This window comes from Serinus canaria, chromosome 10 (genome assembly GCF_022539315.1).
Source record: "Serinus canaria isolate serCan28SL12 chromosome 10, serCan2020, whole genome shotgun sequence".
In the NCBI taxonomy this organism is placed as follows: Eukaryota; Metazoa; Chordata; class Aves; order Passeriformes; family Fringillidae; genus Serinus; species Serinus canaria.
Window position 1 is genome coordinate 10,154,216 of NC_066324.1, and position 19,055 is coordinate 10,173,270.

General features: G+C 44.8%; 1 protein-coding gene across 1 annotated transcript in view; it reads right to left on the bottom strand.

Moving 5' to 3' along the window:
- Positions 1 to 18,105, bottom strand: part of PDE8A (phosphodiesterase 8A) — a 148,324-nt gene extending 130,219 nt beyond the window's left edge. The window contains exon 1 of the mRNA XM_009089962.4: positions 17,672 to 18,105. Coding sequence (XP_009088210.2) covers positions 17,672 to 17,737 — 66 coding nt within the window. The 5' untranslated portion in view covers positions 17,738 to 18,105. The remainder of the gene's footprint in view (positions 1 to 17,671) is intronic.
- Between the last annotated feature and the right edge of the window lie 950 nt (positions 18,106 to 19,055).

Consider the following 19,055-nt stretch of genomic DNA (forward strand, 5'->3'; position numbering starts at 1 on the left):
AGACTTCCAAACAGATGGGGTGGGGAATGATGTGATGAATTGAGGGGGCTGATCTCATGGTTTAGATCTGCCTTGGCAAGATCTCCTGGGTCTGCATTTACTGTGCCCAAGTGGGTGAGTGCCTGGTGCTCCACAAGAGGCTTTTTAATCTGTGCTCACTTGAAAGAAGCTGCAGTGCCACCTCTGTCTCCCTGGTCTAGCTCCAGGCACAGCTCCCCACTTCCCATCCCTGCACACTAAGGCCTCTCACTCTGGTGGCTGCAGGTAGCCAAGAGCAACCCTCCTCTCTCACATGGCCCAAGTGCCAAACACACCTTCCCCCACACCCCAGATCTGGTTCACACTTCTGCTTTTGGGGAGTTTCAGAGCAAACCATTCCACACATTACCTTTACAACGAATTAATGTAACAAAGTCAAGACAATCACTCTTAAATTCACTACCACAACAATTTGGACACAGCAATTGAAGATATATCCATCTCCTTGCACTCTTGGAAGTTCACTGGACAAGTGTCAGAGTCCTTTGAGAAGGTCAGGATCATACCATGCACATAACATCTCTTCAGACCCCAAGCAGAGTGCTTCCCTCTTGCTCAGCTGGTATAAACACCTAAAAGTCACATTTTCCTGTAGACAGCCTTGGGCACCAAAAAACTAACCACTTTTTCAGATAAAGCTGAGTCTTTAGGACTTCAAAAATCTGATCTAAATTGATTATCCTTTCAGATACTAAGAACTAAAGTAACTCTGCATTTCACAGATTCACAGGGGGAAAGTTATGTGGCCTTTTAGGAGGGGAGGTAAATTGAGAAGAAAAAGAAAAAAGAGGCATGTACATAAAATGCCTATTGTAAGATAATCTCACTATAAATGTTTTTTCCAAACACAGCCACATTTCTTTTTCAGGAGGGACAGCAAATCTCAGAGAAATCAGTCTTTCTCTGGGGAGAAATACAGGTATTTAAGAAGAATATTACAAGAGAGAACAGTTTAAATTCAGCTTACCTAGTGCAGATTGCACAGTCTGGGGCTGCACAGGGGCAGTGATGGCAGTGGAACACTGGGACTCAGCTGTGCCTGCCTCTCCAGAGGATCCCTTCTGGGCAGCAGCAGAGTTATTCCCACATCCTGCACCCAGAGTTGCCATCTTACTCCATCAGTTTTCACTGAGTGCCCTGACTCACCCACACATCACACACAGGTGAGCATTCCTTGCTGCCCACTGCCACCCAGGGGGAATTTTTAGGAAATTCTGGGAGAGGGACATCAGGAAACTCTTGCCTGCTCTTGCAGGTTTTCCCCCAAAACAGCAACAGTTATCCTGGACTTACACCTGCCTCTGACTAAGCAAGACACCCTTCAGATCCCTACCAAACCCCCCCAAAAATTGAAAGAGGAGAGATATAACAGGCCCTGTACACCTGCAATTAATTCAGTGTCTAGGCAGAAGCCCAGTCTCACAGCTGAAACTCTGGGTCCAGCTGTGAGGTATTTCACTGATTGTGTAATGATGACCAAAAAGAAAAAGAAGAAAATAGCAATATAGCAAATTCCATCCCTCACAGCAGTTCCATTCACATTTTTATTAATATTATAAGTGAAATAACAGAAAACAGTTCCTATACAAGGAATGTTTTGGAAACACTCTGCTCAGAGACAAACTGTAGGTGTCCATACTTCAACTTCTTTCACGTAGATGCTGTTTTTAGAAAACAAACCAGAAAAATGCAAACTCTCCTGACTGTCAGCTCAGGTTGTTGAACATTTGAGAATGGAAAAGGGCATTAGCCTACAATGAGTGTTAAGGGATTTTCATCACTGTATGAATTACCTGCAAAATTGCACACACAGGGAAATCACTGACACACAGGTTTAAATAAGACTGTAAGTGCTTTGTAAAACACGTTCATTTTACATACTTACTTATTTGTTTGCTGGCTGTGTTGGCTGCTTCTTAACAGGTAGAAAAGAGAAATGAAATTATCACCCAAAGATGGCTCTGGGATACAAAGGACCCTGTGAAAGTGCCTGGGCTGTCACAGCACCCTGGGCAGGGTGGGCAGCTGCAGTGTGAGGAGCTCATCCTGACAGCAGCATAATGGAATATATAAATACTCAGTGTCTTCTCCTGGCAGCCCTCATTTCTACTTCTATCTTTTTCTTTCTTTTTTTCAATTTTCTCACATGACACATTTTTATTATTTTAATAAAAGACCCTTTTGATCCTATCAAGACACTAATAATTAGAGTTATATTTTCCCATCTGAGGCATTTATCTGATGCAGAGATGAGGACTGCGAAAATTATATGAATAAGAGAAAGTAAATTAAGCAGGACTTTTCTACACAGAGACTGAAACAAAAATAAAAATTCTTTGCAGTGCTGTAGATTTCAGACAAAACCTAAATGCCCAGAGCAGCTTCCTGTCAGAGTATAAACTGCACGTACTTTGGCCATTTTCTCATCAGTTTAAAGCCAGCATCATATTTGTTACAATGACAGCATATTTACTGATGAAAGCCCTCTGAAAGACATTTTGGGAAGAGAAACAGAATTTTATCAGACTAAATTCCCGTTGCACAAACAGTGTTTTTTTCAATACATTTGTACCCCCTGCATTATTGAAATAATCCTGAGGCAGCTCCCACATCACAATATTCTTTAAAAAATAATAATAATAAAGGCAGGAATTACCCAGCTCTTCCTCCACTTGAGGAGAATGTGAACTTCTGATAAAAGGTTTACTTTAGTTGCTCTGCCAAGTGCTAGGTCCAGAACTTGGGAGGATTAATAACAGGAATGGGCTGGGGACACGTGATGGAATGAGCCTTGTTTGCAGCTCCTTAGCAAGGTACAGCCTGACCTGAGGTGACTGTGCCTAAAAGGAGCAATTATGGAGCTCAGCAGTGGAAAAAAAGGTAAAACAAGAACAGACAGACCGGAGCCATATAACTGAAAGAATTTAAAGTGTTCAGCTAAATTAGGCACGTTAGGTTAGAATACATTACATCCAAGCTTTGTTAACCACTTCCATGGAAAAAACTTCAGAAAATATTCTAGAAACCATGGATTTCTTCTAGAACAGATGCTGTACTGCTTCCTTTTGTCTCTTAATAACAAATAAAAGTAAACTTTCTTTTATCTGAAGTGACATGGCCCTATCACAGACATACTGGAGCACATCATAAATACTAGCTGATTTATCATCCTAATTCCTTAGAGATGGGAAAATATTGAGTGATTTGCTCTTAATGACCTGGGAAATATTTGTCATTGCCGAGAAGCAAGGCTGTAATCTGACCTCTTTCATCAAAGTCTCCACCTTTTGAAGCTTCAGTGGTTTCTGGGAAATCATATATTTAAGACAGTATAGCCAAGTAAAATTCTGTATTTTTCAAGTGCATATAACATAACATATGATTCTGCAGCAACACTTTGCCTCCCCTAGAGTTAGCACATCTTGCTCTGCGCCCGTGAAAAAGCTTGAGCTGACTAATGATCATCTAAAAGGTTTTAAACAAAGCAGCTTTCTGATAAGAGTGCATTTCTCTGAAGGTCAGTTTATCAGGAAAATGCTAGTAACAGTCAAGTGAGATGACATTTAGTGCAGCAGGTTGGCTCCTAGAAAGGAAAGTCTCCCAGCTTTCTTACTAATGAGGAACCACTGCAGAAAAAGGAGTTGGTGGCTGTGGAATCACATGCAGTGAGTTTATTCATATCTGACTTGTATTTGGGGAATAACCTGACACTTTTGAGGAAGCTCAGAAACCCGGAAAGAACCTTTACACAGCTGTACAAGGAAACAATTCTCATCTCCATCTGTTTTCTTAACTCTGCTTGTTTAAAAGACTTCCTAATTCTTGTTTGAGTATGGAACTGTTGGCATTTTCTGTGTATCAGTTCAGTTCCTGTTCAAGGGGGCCTGGAGAGCAGCGTTCCTGGTGGGATGGAGAGCAGCCCCAGAGGTGTGCACCTGCAGCCAAACCACCTGGGGTGCCTGAGTGCTGGTACCCAGGCAAGGAGCTCTTGGATCAGGAGGAGCTCCACTGAAGCCACTGGAGATGATTTTGGTTCTCCCTGTGATGTCTTTCAGATGCTGTTTGTGGGCACAGAAAAACACCAGAGACATGGCTTTGGGATACAGTCATCAAACACAGGCATCCTGGGACACTCACAGATGCCCACTGCAAGCCACAGAACACAGGCCTGCTGCCTGCTGATCCACTTTGGGGAAAATTGCTGGGATTGAAGGAATTTATTTTGTTCTGTACTTCAAGGGCCTCCCGTGGGCAGGCGGGCGGGCCGGATGCAGCTGGAGCACTCCCTCCCTTTCCTGGTGGGAGTCAGGCAGGCCAAGTACGGCTGTCCAGAGCCCTGGGATGGGTCCCTGCACTGCCTGGGACATGGCATTCGGGGGGAAAATCCCCAACCCTTCCACAGCCCAGCCAGGCAGGCAGGAAACTGCTGGGGGGCACCCACAGACCCCAGAGCAGCTCTTTAGTCCTCTTCTGAAGGGGGCTTGCTTCACAGTGTGGAGTTGTAGGAGTTTAAAGCTGGGCTCAGCTAGCCCAGGGTGCATGGACCCTGAGTAAGAGCTTTTAAGCCTCCTGAGTGAAGACAGCTGGTATTTTCAGGGACAGGTTAGGACATGACAATAGCTCCTTGCACTGGTACAACTGGTTACTGGCTGTAACTCTCAGCAAAGATTCATACAATAGATTCAGGTAGCCATAAAATTGAAGAGATTTATAAGAAAATTCAGTGCTACCTATGAAGACGAGACAATGCAATGTGTTAGCTGGGGCTGGGAAGCCAATTTCACTGGTGCATGGCTCCCTCCTCACAAAACTGGCTGTGATGGAGGTCAGCTCATCCTCTTGGATCTCCATCCTGCCTCAGTCAGACAAGTACTGTGACCTGATCCAACCCACCAAGCCCTGATCCAAACAGGAGATACAAGGCAAAGGGCTTCTATATAAGGAAAAAAAAAGGAGCTGGTGGAGTTCTGAAAAAAAAAAAAAAAAAAGCAGGATCAAAAGGAGTATTTTGTAGCAGAGTTGAACTCAACACAGCCTGCACAGTGCCATCTTTGGCTCATTATCCCACAGTATAAGAACAAAGCTAGATCCAAAAAGACAATTAAAAGGAAACCACACTATCTAGACAGGACATCTCTTCTGCAGAGCACTAATTATTAACCTTTGGAAACCACAATAATTTATCATTGAAGTAAAAAGTACAGTGAAGCCCCAAAGATCATGGACATGAACCAGAAGTAGCCTCTGGGAGATGTCCTGCCTGCAGGAAAGAATTCAAATACATGCAGGACGTAGTCAGGGTCTGACATATAATTATGTTTTGAAAACAAATAATGTTGCACCCTAAACAAAAAGGAAATTTCCATAAGATGAAGCTTGAATACTCCCTGGAGTATACCCTGAGACAGCTCTGAACACCCAATGAAAGAGTCACCCCAGTCCAGTTTTAGGGAGTCCCTCAGTAAATGCAAAAAAGCAAGGTTAGGTAGCAGAATCGTGTCTGAGCTTGGGATCTCTTTTAGTGTAAATAGTGTGATCTGGTCTGACCAGTGGCTGATTGCAGAGCACTGTGTCTTGTTAGCTCACCTCTGGCCATGACAGGGAGTCGTCACTTGCATGGAAAGGAAAACAGAAGTTAATGGACTAATTCATTCAACCTGTGTTTAAAAATCCCTCACTGCCCATGGCTCCTAAGTAAGCCATAAAGGAAGGGATCTGATTCCCCTGCATGACTTTGAGCATACACATAATGCTCCCTGTTCCCAAGGTTATCTTTGATGTAAAGCCACTGTGCACTGGCCACTGACTCTCCTTACATGCACTATAGGAAGCCTTTGTATAATATGCACCTTGCTTCAGCCTGAGGGACATTTGGTTCCCAAAAACACATAGGATGGCTGGAGTAACCACTAACCAGACATGCTGGAATGCCTGGAAGTGTCCAAGATTAGTCATTTGGCAGCAGTCTTGAGGAAATGCAGCTTTACATATCCCACTCTGGACAGAAGGCTTTAGTGCTCAGGCCCTTCTGGCAGGTCTGAACCTGACTCCTTCCCTGCACAGAGCTGGGATCAGCTGTGGCCATGACAGCTAGAGCTGGGATAAAACTGCCACAAAAATCTGGATCACTCACTTTGTCAAATCTGTCTCTATTCTTTACTTCACCAGAAGAAAGAAACCCAAACCAAAACAAACCCTATCCCTATGCTTGGCCTTGGTATTTATTTTTTCTGGATAATTTCAGCTTCTGTGTTTGTCAACTGAAAGGAAAACGCACATGTCACACACACACGGGTCAGAAATCTGGTGGGTGTTTGAACATTGCACAGGAGCTCAGAGATTGGAAAAGTTTCATTCTAACCTGAGGACAGCAAAACCAGGTTACTGAAGAGTAGTGTGCCTGCTCATCAGCTGTTCACATCCAGGCAAATGCAAGATTGCATTTGGGTGCGTCAGTGCTGGCAGGACTGGGCTGCAGATGCTTTTTTGGTCACTGGAATTTAATGCAGGTCTTGCATGGACCTTCTTATCAGGGGGGCTGACACCTGCACCTGACTGCACTTTTAACAAGGGATGCAGCCCCCTGGGTGTTGGGTAAGCTGTTCCCAGGCCACATCCAGGCAGGAATTGTGCCCAGCACAGAGCCTGTGCCTCTGACCGGCCGGCACAGCCGCGCCAGGAGCCCGGAGCTGCAGCCATGGCTCAGGAGCCTCCCAAGGAGCACAGCCAGAGCAGCCTGTCCTGGCTCAGGCTCAGCCTGCTGACCCTCAGGAGCACCACTCTGCTGGAGCTTAGTGCTGAGCTGGGGCAGAATGAGTGCCACTGCTCCTGAGCTGGCATGCTCACCATGCTCACCGTGAGACCACAAGCATCACAGCCTTGTGCGGGGCTGCCCTGGCTGCTTCTGCTCAGGGCTGCAGAGAATGAACCAGTTACAGCATGCAGAAACCAGCAGCTGCCCTGGTGTCCATGCACTAAGCTGCAGAACTGGAGCCAAGGACTCTGCACCCAGGACTGCACAGATGATATTGCTCCTTCAGTGTGTGACATTGATGGGGCATTCCTAGGGTGAAAGAAACCAGCACGACCGAGTGGATGGCTGGAAAAACAAATGGCTTCCAGTTGATTTAAAGGAGATATTTAGTCATGCATGGGAAGGAAAAGAGAGAATAAGTGACCAAAATAGAACGAAGCAATTGGAAACAGCTGATGTTTGATGAAAAGAAAGATATTTTCTGGGGTGAGAAATTTAGAAGCCTTGAGTATTTTTAAAGGGCAAATTATGCATGAGTTTTTAATCCTTTCAATGGTGCCAGGTTATCCAGAATCCACTCCAGAAAGGTTTCTGAAGCAGTTTATTCTAGAACTAAGCCAAAACCTTCAGCCAACTCTGGAAAATCTTATTTAGAGTCAGACTAACATGTCACTGTTGGAAAACTGTTCCAGCTGAAAGCATGAAGGAATAGTTTTCCTAAGGAACCCTGAAGTTTAGGCCTTTTTTTTTTTTTTAATTTGCAATAAGAAAAGGCAGGAAAGCAAATTAAAATCCTTGATAAAATAAAAAAAAATATTGAAGGGCTGAGTTTCATTTTCTTATATTCATTGCTGTGTTTCCACTTCACAAAGACTGGACAAGTTTCATGCTGTACTGGAAGTGAGGGGTTTCCTTTCCACGAGGCTGACATTAGGGCAGTTCTCATCCAGAGGTGACAGTTCCACAGTCCTGACCCACAGCACTTGGTGACTACAAATGGGACAAATCCAATTGTGTTGCTCCAGCCAGTGTCCAAATCACACCAATTACCACTGAACATCTCTGCCAAAATAACCATTGAACATCTCTGGACTCACCCCAGCCAGCAGGAATTCAGGTGTCAAACCCCACAGGGCACCATGGGGGACACTGTCACCAACAAATGCATTTCACAAAGCAACCTTTTTCTAAGGCTTTGTGTAAGCTTTTGGGAACATCCAAGTCTGAGGCATCCTAGTCATTCCTGTTTCTGCATCCTCAGCTGTTCTTTATGTGCTATGAACATTTATTTCAGTTTTGGGCTGCTTTTAATTTTAACTTGGCAAAAAATGTTACTGGATAAATGACAGACACTACCTTGTCCCTTTAGTAAATCATTGGCAGACATGGGTCAGCATTGTGAGATGAGAGGAACACAGTTTAGAGGTGGACTTGTTGATTTTATGGCTAGACCTGATGATCTGAAAGGTCTTTTCCAACCTAAATGCCTCCCTGATTCTATGTATGGACACAGGTAGGAAGCCAACCAGACAGTATATTACTACCTTTTATAATAAATGCTAATGTTTTGCTCCCATGAATGTCCACATCCTTTTAAGTCACAAGTGTGCTGTAATAAGCAAATATAAAGTCAAACACTTGTGGTTATATAAAGCTACATGAAGAAGAAAAGAGAAGTGATGTGGAATCCATGACACCTGGATTTCTACAGGGACTCTGAAGACAACAGCCAGCCCAGCACAGAGGACACAGATTTCACAAACAGAAGCCTAAGAAAATAAAAATCAGTAAATACAAAGTTGATCCCAAAATAGTTGGGGAGGGAACGCAGATGAGTTTAGAAATTCAAGCCAAATTTGGGAAATTACTGTGGACACAGATAAAAACTCAAACCAGAAATGTAAAGCATATTCAAATATGCTTTGAGCAGAGGGGTTGAACTAGATGATCTCCAGTGTTCCCTCCCAACCTCAACTATTCTATGGTTCTGTGAAATGCTTTGCTTTGGTATTTTCTAAATGAAATGGGGTGGGTTTGGTTTTTCTTTTCCAAAATGAAAGGGGACAAACAGAAACCACTTATAAAGCAACTGCAGGCATTTTGTTTGGGACTGAATAAAAACATTTTGCAAAATATAAGAATTTTCCTCCTAAGCCTCCTCAGTTTTCTCCAAAGCAACCTCTGCTTTTAGTTTCATTAGACCTATATTTGTATTTCATAGCTGAGGGGGAAGGGTCAGAGGGCAAACAAAAAAAAACTCAGCATTGATCCAGCTCTGCTCTCAAACCCCTATTTTCTTATTCACAGATAAACCCTTTCAGATGTACCCCGCTTCCTTCAGGGCTGGAGGTGCAGAGCAGGCATCTCTGCAGCCAACAATAACAAACACTAACACCAACTTTGCATGTTTCCATGGCCATGGTGCCCCAGAGACCTCCTCTTTCCTCCACACACTCCTCCCCACCATGTCTCTGAGGCTGGGGAAGGAGGGACAGCTCAGCTACACCCACCTACCAATGCATTTTGTTACTAGGGGGAAGAAGAAGACGAGAAGAAAAAAAAAAGGTGTTTCTGTTTTTTCATTCTTTTCCCTCCTTTCTTGTTTGCTCAGGTCTTGTTACCTGCCCCACGTGGTCACTGGTGGAAGACAGGATGCCATTCAAGTGCAGGGGAGCAGCACAGGGAGCCCTGTTGCACAACCTGCAGCCACCAGGATCACGCTGCTGTCCCCGGGGCAGCACGGGCAGAACGGAGCAACATTTTCCGATAAACACTGAAACCACTGGCAGTTAAATTGTGCTTAGGCTGGCATGGCAGCACATGGCACTGGCAGATCAACCACACCAGAGACTGACTCGGGTCCATCTGGGGTCAATGACAGCTTCAGCCAACCACAAGCTCGTGGCCAGCACTGCCAGAGGCTGGATGGGACTGACAGGAGGGGCCCTCCCAGGAACATCCCAAGGGCAGAGGGAAAAAAAAATCCCAGGCCTCTGCTACGAGCACAAGGAGCTTCACTACTCCTAGGAGGGAGTTTGGGATTGGTACAAATGGGGGAACAGTCAAGGAAAATGCCAGCCTTAGGGAGGGGAGGAGCCTTAGGGAGCTCCCCTGAGCTCAGCTCATCATATCAGCACTTGTTGGCTCATGCAGCAACACTTCAGCACAAAGAAAAGCAAATGTCCATTATAATCTCTCATTTCTGAACTAGTCTCTTGCATATTAATTCCTATTGACTGACAAGTGGAACAGCACACATCGATCATCTTGTTAATCAGGTATTCTTGCAGCAAAGCGTGATGCAGTTTAAATAAGCCAGGTTAAGTTCCTTGTGTACACAAGGAAGCTATTACAAGAAAATGTAATGATGAAACCACTTTTTGCAAGAAGCAAGCAGAGCTTGAGCACCTTATATGCTTTGGAAAATTTCACTTCATTTACATCATTTTTCATGACCTTTTGCTTAGCATGACGTGGTGTTGTCCCCCAGCTGTGCCCAGTTTGGCTTGAAAGTCAAGATTTTGCAAGCCTGACTGGTGAAATCTCCTGAGGCTCTAAGCTTCCAGGGAACTCAGTACCTTCCTTTTGAGGGGACATCTCCTCTATATAGTGTGTTTTTGTAGCTCAGAATAATGACCACTCTAGAGGCTGTGGCTCAGATGCACAGCAGTTCTTGGCAGACAGGACTGCTGAGTTGCTGTGGTCCTGTAGAGAAAGGTCCCTCCTCCCCATGGCACCAGTGGAGGAGACACCAGCTCTGCCACGGAGGAAGAGCACTGGTAACAAATGAGGCTGCCCAGCCCCCAGCTGAGCACCCCACTGCTCAGCTAAGCCTGTTGCCCAACCTCCCAACACAATTACATTTACAAAAGCATCTCATGTGCAGAAAAAGTGCTCGGTCTCAGCTCCTGCCCGTGTCGGCAGAGACTACGCGCGCTGGGAGACTGGAAAATCAGCACGGTATCACCAGCCTGTGCTTCCCCTCTCCCACTTCTGCAAGGGTGGCTCAGCCTCTGAGGGGCCATAACTGGATCTTTATGAAGCCCTTGGATGGGTTTTACTGCAAAACAAGGCTGAGAATGCACATGCACGATTACACCAGGACAATAGCCTGAAGTTAACAATCGCTTCCTGCAATTGTCTGAGGCAGCCTGTAGAACTAAGAATCATCTCATGATAAAACCTTGTTGGTCATTTACCATCATTAATCTATACTGTCAGAATGAATTAGGTGCAGAGGAGCATATTAATTACAATGCAGATGACACTCCAGCTTTAATTATCAGGACCTCAGAGTAAGCAGTGCCAGTTAATCAGTCTCAGTACCACGAGGCTGTGGAAGGAAAGCCCTGCTCAGCTGGCAGCACTGACATCCAGCCTGCAGGGTCTGCACTCACAGTGATGCCATTCTAGCTTCAGTTTTCCAAATTGCTCTCTATTTCTAGCCACATTAGTCAGGTCTATGGTAACACTTTTTCCACTGCCTATGACATGCCTTAAATTAGGGGTGAGCAGTTTTGTCAATATGTAGCCACCTAGCTTTATTTATAGAACATTTCATATTAAACAGCAAAAGCTCCCACTGTCTTTTTATGCCTGTTGCATAAAATTTAGCATTTAACAGCTACTTACTCATTTTACTTACCAGCTAAGGCTACATTTTCATAGGTTGTTGTCTCCATGTCAATATTATTTTATGCCATTTTCTGGAGAGCTAGGATTATGGAATAAACCTAAACATCTGAACAGTTTGCAAAGCACTGGCAGAGCAGCTAGCAGTGTTGCAAATCCCATCACCCAAATGTAGGCCTTTTGTTATTGTAGGACCAGAGACAGAAACTCTCAAAGCCCATCAGATTCCTGCTGGCACTCTCTGTGTGAATTCCAGCAAGCAGGAATGACCACTCACTCTAGCTGCTACCAGCAGCAGGCTCCTGGGGAGAACAGATGAAGCTGTTCTCCACATCTGCAGACAGGACATGAGGAGGTGCTCTGCACAGCACAGAGACAGCAGGAATGCAGTGCTGGAGCTGTACAGGTGTTGGAGAGGGCTGCTCACTGAGGCTGGGATTTCCAGCAACACAGACTTCAACAAGCTGGGTATGCACTGCAGAGCCTGGGGGGGCTACACTCTGTTCTGCTCCTGCTGCTTCACACACCTTGTGAAAAACACTTCATTCTTCCAGAAACTGGTGTACAAAATGCAAAAGCCTGAGGAGATCCAAGCAGCCTGAGCAATGTCCTCAAGGAGAGCAAACCAAAGAAATAAGGAGTTACAGAAACAAACCAATAAAGTAAAATCACTGTGGGGAATTTAATCACCCGGGAGACAGGCAATTCAAGGCAATGGTGCCCATGACAACTCCTATTTGTCCACAGTGTATGGAACATTAACCTGACCTCCATATGCGGAAACAGAAGAAATTATGGGACATTTCAGGTATGAATGCATTTTTCATGCACAGGGTACTCTTTGAGGGCTACTGTGGAAGCAATGATTAAATTTCCTGACTGCAAAGCAAGTAGGTTCATGCACAAGCAGCTCTTCTGAGACACGAGTGAGCATCACCAGACAGAGCTCCCAGCTCACCCCCATGGCTTAGGCAGGGGTGATTCCAGGTCTCAGTTTGGTCACAGCATCATCCCCTGCCTTGAAAGCTTCTGGCTGCTGTTCAGACTTTGTTTTGAGAATTGCCATGTGTTGATTTAGGAAATGTTGTGATGTTTCTTTCAGTCGTTGGGTCAACAAGGATTCTGCATTTCTTGTATGTTTTCCTTTTGAGCATCTAAAGCAATGTTCATCCTTCAGCAAGGCAGAAGTCCAGGTCCTGCTGGGTGATCAGTTTACTCGAATGTGAGAAGCAGATTATTGCTGAGTTAGACAGCAAACAAGTTATCAAATCTGAGAGAGTTTTGCACTTGTCCTGAACTGAATTTTAACCCCTGGCTGGATACTGTGGAGTCAAATTACTTACAGCAAGAGCCAGAACCAAAGCAGCCAGATAGACAGCGACTCTCTGGGTGGAACTGCTGTCCCTAAAGTCTCAATTTTTACATGATCTTAGACAATTGCTGGCTGGTATATCTACTGTTGCTAAAATCTGGAAGACAAGATTTATGAATAGAGAAACAAACAGCAAAAGTATAGCAGCTGAGAAAACTAATTGCAATCAGGTGGGAAGGGGGGCTATTGAAACGAGAGGTTTTTAACAATAAAAGTTAATTCTATCTTTTGTCACTGCCAGAGGACACAGAAGCAGACAGTCCACTAGGTTATGACCTATCACTAGCTGACTCTGGAGGTTCCAATGTGCTGTTTCCTCTTTGGGCAGCTAAATCCAAGGCCCAGCATCTCCCACATGGGATTTTGCAGCAGAAGCAGGGCCAGATGCTAATCCAGCCCATCCCTCTTAATGAAGTGATTTAATACATGCACAGCACCAACCAGCATAGCTCAGGTCTGACCTCTGTCACCGCTTCATGGGCAGGTGGATGATGCCAAAATCCAGGCACAGTCACAGAGGGGCTGCTGGGGTCAGTGTCCAGGGCAGGCTCAGGAGCTGTGGGGTGGTGGGTGCCTTCCCAGGCTCCCCATCCCTGCTCGGTGGGGCTGGGGCTCCCTGCAGGGGCAAGGAGGGAGCACTTTCACACTGAAACTCTTCCCAGGCAGCAGCATCTTCAGGCAGCACCCTGCCAGAGGGCTGCCATCCAGTTTTGGACATATTTAACCGAGTCAAGGCCACATTAATTCAGCAGCAATTCAAACTGAGGAGATCTCCCTCTGTGGAAAAGGTTGGTGTTTCTTTCACCTGCACTTCAAAATAAGAGTGCTCCCATGAACTCCCTCTGCCAGGAAACCACCTCAGGGCTGTCCCAGCCCACAGGCCAAGCCAAGCTGAAGGCATGGCTGGGACAAAGAGCCCGAGTGCATCTGCACAGCCTGGTTCACACTTGTAGCCTGCACAGGTGCTGAGCAGAAAGCAGCAGTGCCTCTCCATGGCTGACCTACTTAGAGGTCAGGCTCTGAACCGTGTCCTGTGGGCTGCTCAGCACTCAGATATGCACTAGCTCACATTCTGCTCACCCTCCTGCTTCTTGCTGAAGTCCCTGAAAACCTCAGAGTCAGCTCTGAAACAAAGGCTGATGGCCCCTCACCAGCAGCAGCTCACTGGTTTGAAACTCCCTATTGGGCCATAAAAGCCAGAAAGAAACCCTTTTACAGGAAGGAAAAACGTATGAGGCACCCTTCTTGTAAATCCCCACGGAGGGCAGAGCCAGGAGGGTGCCAGGGTTAGCCCAGCTGATCAAGAGCCATGTGGTAACACCAGCATCCTTCCTGCAACATCCTGCTCCAGGGAAGGAGGGGACAGCAGTTTTTCCCTTTGCTCTTGGAGGCACAGGCATGCTCCTGCAGCAGGGTTTCCATCACTATTGCAAACTCCAGACCAGTTTCAGGAGGGCTGGGCTGAAATCACCAACCTCATTTCCAGAGAGTGGTTAATAACCTTGGACTCTTCTCCGTGTGTCCTAAATATGAGCTGTTCCTCAGCAGGGAGAAACCAGGACTTGATGCTGCACAGCAATGAATAGCTGAACTACCCAAGTCTGAGAAGTGGCTCTGCATTTGTTTTCACAGAAGTCATGGCAGGCTCTGGAATTAATCAGGCCAGAAACCACCAATATATCTGCATGCTAACCTGAGCTGAGGCAGGTTTGAGTGCTGCTGAAAAATCCCAGCCTGTGAATGATTTCCATTTCTGAATCTCTGCCCTGCTGTTTATGGAAAGGCAAAGAAGTACAGTGATGAGGTAAATGTGTTTATGAATGCACTACTGTTACCTTTCTAACAACTTGCAGGAATTACTTTACCACCCTTATTTATTGCTAATCAAGCTCAGCACTGGGGGAGGAGAAGGAATAAATTCTGCCACCAAGTTTGTGCTAAGTCATTTTTTCTTCATCACATGAAAGCCATACCCAGGCAGCCTCACTTGAAGCCTTTAATGGTTAGAAACATCCCTTTTCTAGGAGTTTGCTCTTCTTTCTTACAAGTGCTCATATTTTAGCCAGCACCTCTTCTGCAGAGCAGCAAGAGCAGCTGGAGCTGCAGCAGAGCAGCAAAGCCCAAGAGCTCAGCAAGCTCCCCTGAACTCCTCTTTGAAGAGTTTCCTCAAAAGCTGCACCAGCTGCTTTGCCAGCTAATCTTTCCAGCCTGCAGCTACAGAGCAAAGCATTGCTGTGGACCTGTGTCAAAGGTACATTTGTTAAGACATTTCCCCTGGAGTGCTAATTAACATTTACATCCAGTACTATGAGTGAAAAAGCTTCAACACAAACACAAACTGCAGGGAAATGTGGAGAGTGGTGCACTGTTTGCCCTTCAGGAGCTGGTGAAAATCCAGTTTGTTTTGTAATCTTCTGTTCTCTAAAATCAGATATTTCTCCAAGTTAATAACTAACCCGTTCTTTTTCACTTAAAAACCTCTGGGTGCATTTAGAATTGTGTGACAGCAAGGCCCTGCTGGCCCTGGTGCAGGCCAGCCCACGTGCAGGTCTCTGTGCTCAGGCACAGCACAGGCACAGCCCGGGCTAACCACAGAAAATGGCAGGATTTTATGATTTTATACTAAACATAAACAAAAGAACATCAGCACACTTTTGCTTAAGATTCAACCCTCTTAAACTAAACACTAAGATAGGAAACACAAACAAATATTTGTAGCTGGATCTTCAATTACCACATTTTGGGATGCTGACAAAAAGCTCTAATGAGTAACACTTGTACCCACAATGAGAGGCAGACAAAGTTATTTGCAAACACAAATTTGCACTTGAAAGATCCAAAGGCAGTTGCTGAACAGCTGAATTAGGAGCTATTCTCAATATTATTTCTCAATATTTATTGAGAAATAAATGTGCTATCGCAGTGAAGTAAAAATTTTAAGACTGCAACCAATATAACTAAAATGTGGTTGAAAAAAATCCTCTAGAATTTTCCCAGGGCAGGTGGGAGTTTTTTCTCATTTTTTAAAGAAAAAACTAGAAAATATCAGTGTCACAGAAAGAAAATCATATTCTATGAGTCAAAAAAACAATAGTATGGAAACCTCCACCTACTCTGTGAACTTTTAGGCCATGACAGAGTGCATATTGTTTTTCAAAATATCCTCTCCTGCCACAACCATGCATCATGCCCAGGCTCCCATGAATTACAATCTGTATCTAAAAAAGCACCAATAGGCATACTTGCAGATGTAGCAAAAACTGACTGAGCACGCTACTCCCAGAAATCAGTTTCTAGCCCTCCACCTCACAGAAATCAGGATCTGAGATGAATAATATATACTACAAAAACACAGGCTTTTTGATTACAAACTGCTCTAGAGTTTTGTGAACATATTTTGTTATTGTTGCCAAATATTTGAGGTGAATAACTTTCGGCCTTCATGCTTACAAACTACTCTCATTGTTTTGTCCCTTTTTTCTTCCTTTTTTTCTTTTTTTTTTTTTTGAATGCTGCTTCAGCCTTTTCATTGGCTATCCAACGTTGTAAAAAAAAAAAAAAAAAAAAAAAAAAAAAAAAAAAAAAAGCGTGGCCACCAGCAAATGCAGCAGCAGTTATTTTAGTTTTTGTTAGACAGGCTGAAGTGAGGGACCCTCAGCATTAATGAGAATGACTGGGCAGTGCCATGGGAGATGCACCAAGCAATCAAGGCAGAGATGTTCCAACAGGACCAGGTGTTTGTGTTTCTTCTGCTTGACCAGCTCTTCAAACTAATTTCCATTAGATACATGTCTGTATTCACTAAGAATATTTTACAATAAATAGCAAGCCCTCAGATAGTTTCAGATTTCCAGTTTCCTTAGTTCCCTCAGTTTCCAGTCCCTCCTAAGAAGAACAGGCAATACTGAGCTCAAGTCTAAACTGGCACATTTCTGACCTGACCTCCCAGAGACTCCTTCTCCACAGCACAAATGGCTGGACTGAAATCCTGGCCTCAGCACAGGCAACAAAAAGTCTTCCATAAGTCCCCTCCAAAACTTGTGAAGATAACAAACCTCATTATTTTGGGGGGAACCAAAATGGAAGTGGAAGGTCCAACTTGCAAAGTGCTAATGGTTTAATTTCAAGCGACAGGATGAGATTAATATAAACACGCTAACCTGTCCAAACTGGAAATCTTTCAAACGTCAAACACAGGAATCAACAAGGTGTTTTTTTTCAGGCAGGATGTCAGAGCTACCCCCGTGGTTATATGTGAGCCGAGGACAATGTTATTACATGAGATCAGATTACAAACACAAGCAAACAGAAAACAATCTCTGAACGTCACTGCTGGGATTTGACAAGAAGCACAGCTGACCCATTCCTGAGGCTGAGACTGCTCTGCACTGAGCTCTGGGGGAGCAGGAGGAATTGCTGCTGGACACGGAGTTCCACGCAGTTAAATTGTCAATTTGTTTGCCCAAGTTAATGCTTATCCTACCCTGTGCTTGCCATGGTTTTACTCAACGTATTTGACCTGCAAATCTTAAAGCAGTGGCTTTGCTAAAATTATATGGAGTTTCTGGATTCTCCAAGCACCGAGAAAAACTATTTTGGTCGTTTCCACAGCACAGAAACCTACAGTTACTCAGATATTTGAAACTTCCAGTGAGGTGGATGACAGACGCTTAACCACACACATCACCATTTCATTTCTGTGCCTAATGTTTAGCACAGCCTTGCTCTAAGGAATTTGTGAAGTTGTTTACAAAGCTGATGCAGAGGTTGCATTCAGTCTGGTCCAAGGGCAATGATTTACTGAAGTCACTTGTAAACAGCAGAAAGATAATATTTTCTGTGACTGCGGGAGGAGGGGGAATAAAAGTTCTCACCTTGCACCAAGGACCATTAGAGAGAGAGCTGGTTTCCAAAATATCTGCTCCTTCATATTCTTCCATGTCTGAATAGTTGCAAAACTTTGTTCTCCAATGAAAAACATTAAATCATCTTCCAAGCAAAAGCAAAGCAAACCATGCAGGCTCCAGTATCCCAGTTTGTGAAAGCACTGCAATAAGTCACATGTCGGTTTTATGGTCACTGGTCTAATCCAAGGTTGCAGATCCTGGTTCCGTGCTGGATTTCACAGAGCTTGGCCTTTCTTTTAAGCTTTAATAGTTCCTCTTGTCAGGCATTTATCTCCTTCAGCCCTTCCTGGTGGATCCAGGTTTTCACATAGCAAATGGCAAACAGCTTCCCAGGAGAGCTGGCACTGAAGCTCTGAGCACCTCAGGAGAAGCTGACAGCAGAGTGAAGTACGTGGCCACACCTCTCTGCTGCCAGAGCTGGCCTAGACCATAAAATCAGAAGCAAGGTCACCCAGCAACCGACCATTCAACGTCACTACAGTAATAAAGCCAACTTACACTCACCTTCTTGCTTGGGTAGATAAATATTTTTATTAGAAGAAAGCCCAGAGAAGATGGCAGGGGGCTGGCTGTTCTGAGCTGAGATGGATAAAATCTGATGGATGCAAAGCTTCCAGCAGACATTTGTGGGCCACATACAACCCCACAAGGCTCTGTTTGTGAGTGCCAGTGGGGTCAAACCCCTCAGCACTTTTCCCTAAGGATGCACAGACCCTGTAACCCCAGCGGGCTGGGTGGGTAATGTCCACAGGATATTTTTCAGCAGAGCTCACAAGTTCCCATCCAGATGCCCACAAGACTTTCAGCTGCCACATGCTCAGCTTTAAAAAGTTCCGCTCACGCTCAGAAGTCTACATAAAATAGGGATGGATTTACAAAACAGCCTCCATTCCCTGCCAGAGTCAGTAAAAATCAGGTCATAACATAAGACTGCATGCAGGAGCTTTCCTAAGCAAAAGGAGTCTTTTCCTCAGGAGCAGCCACGTGCCTAAAGGAGAGCATTCAGTTTAGGAAGTGACGTTTGTCTCCAAACAGACGCACACGTTAGAGAGAAGGGCTACAATAAACACAAATAAAAGCAGATAACAGATGATCGACCCTCTGTGTTCTGTTTGCACTGTGTATCAGGCACTGCCACTGCAGATAGCTGGGGCCCTAAAATTTCGAAACCAACTGTGATCTCTGACATCTACTCAAAGACAAACATGGCTTCATTTTCAGGGCAGCCACTTGGTCTGTCTCAGGAAAGGCCTCTCTTTAAAGACAAAGAGAGGAATCCAGGGTCAATGGCTACTCTGGAAATTAAGGCCACTTTTCCCCCTCTCTGATATTCTGATATGCAACTTTTCTT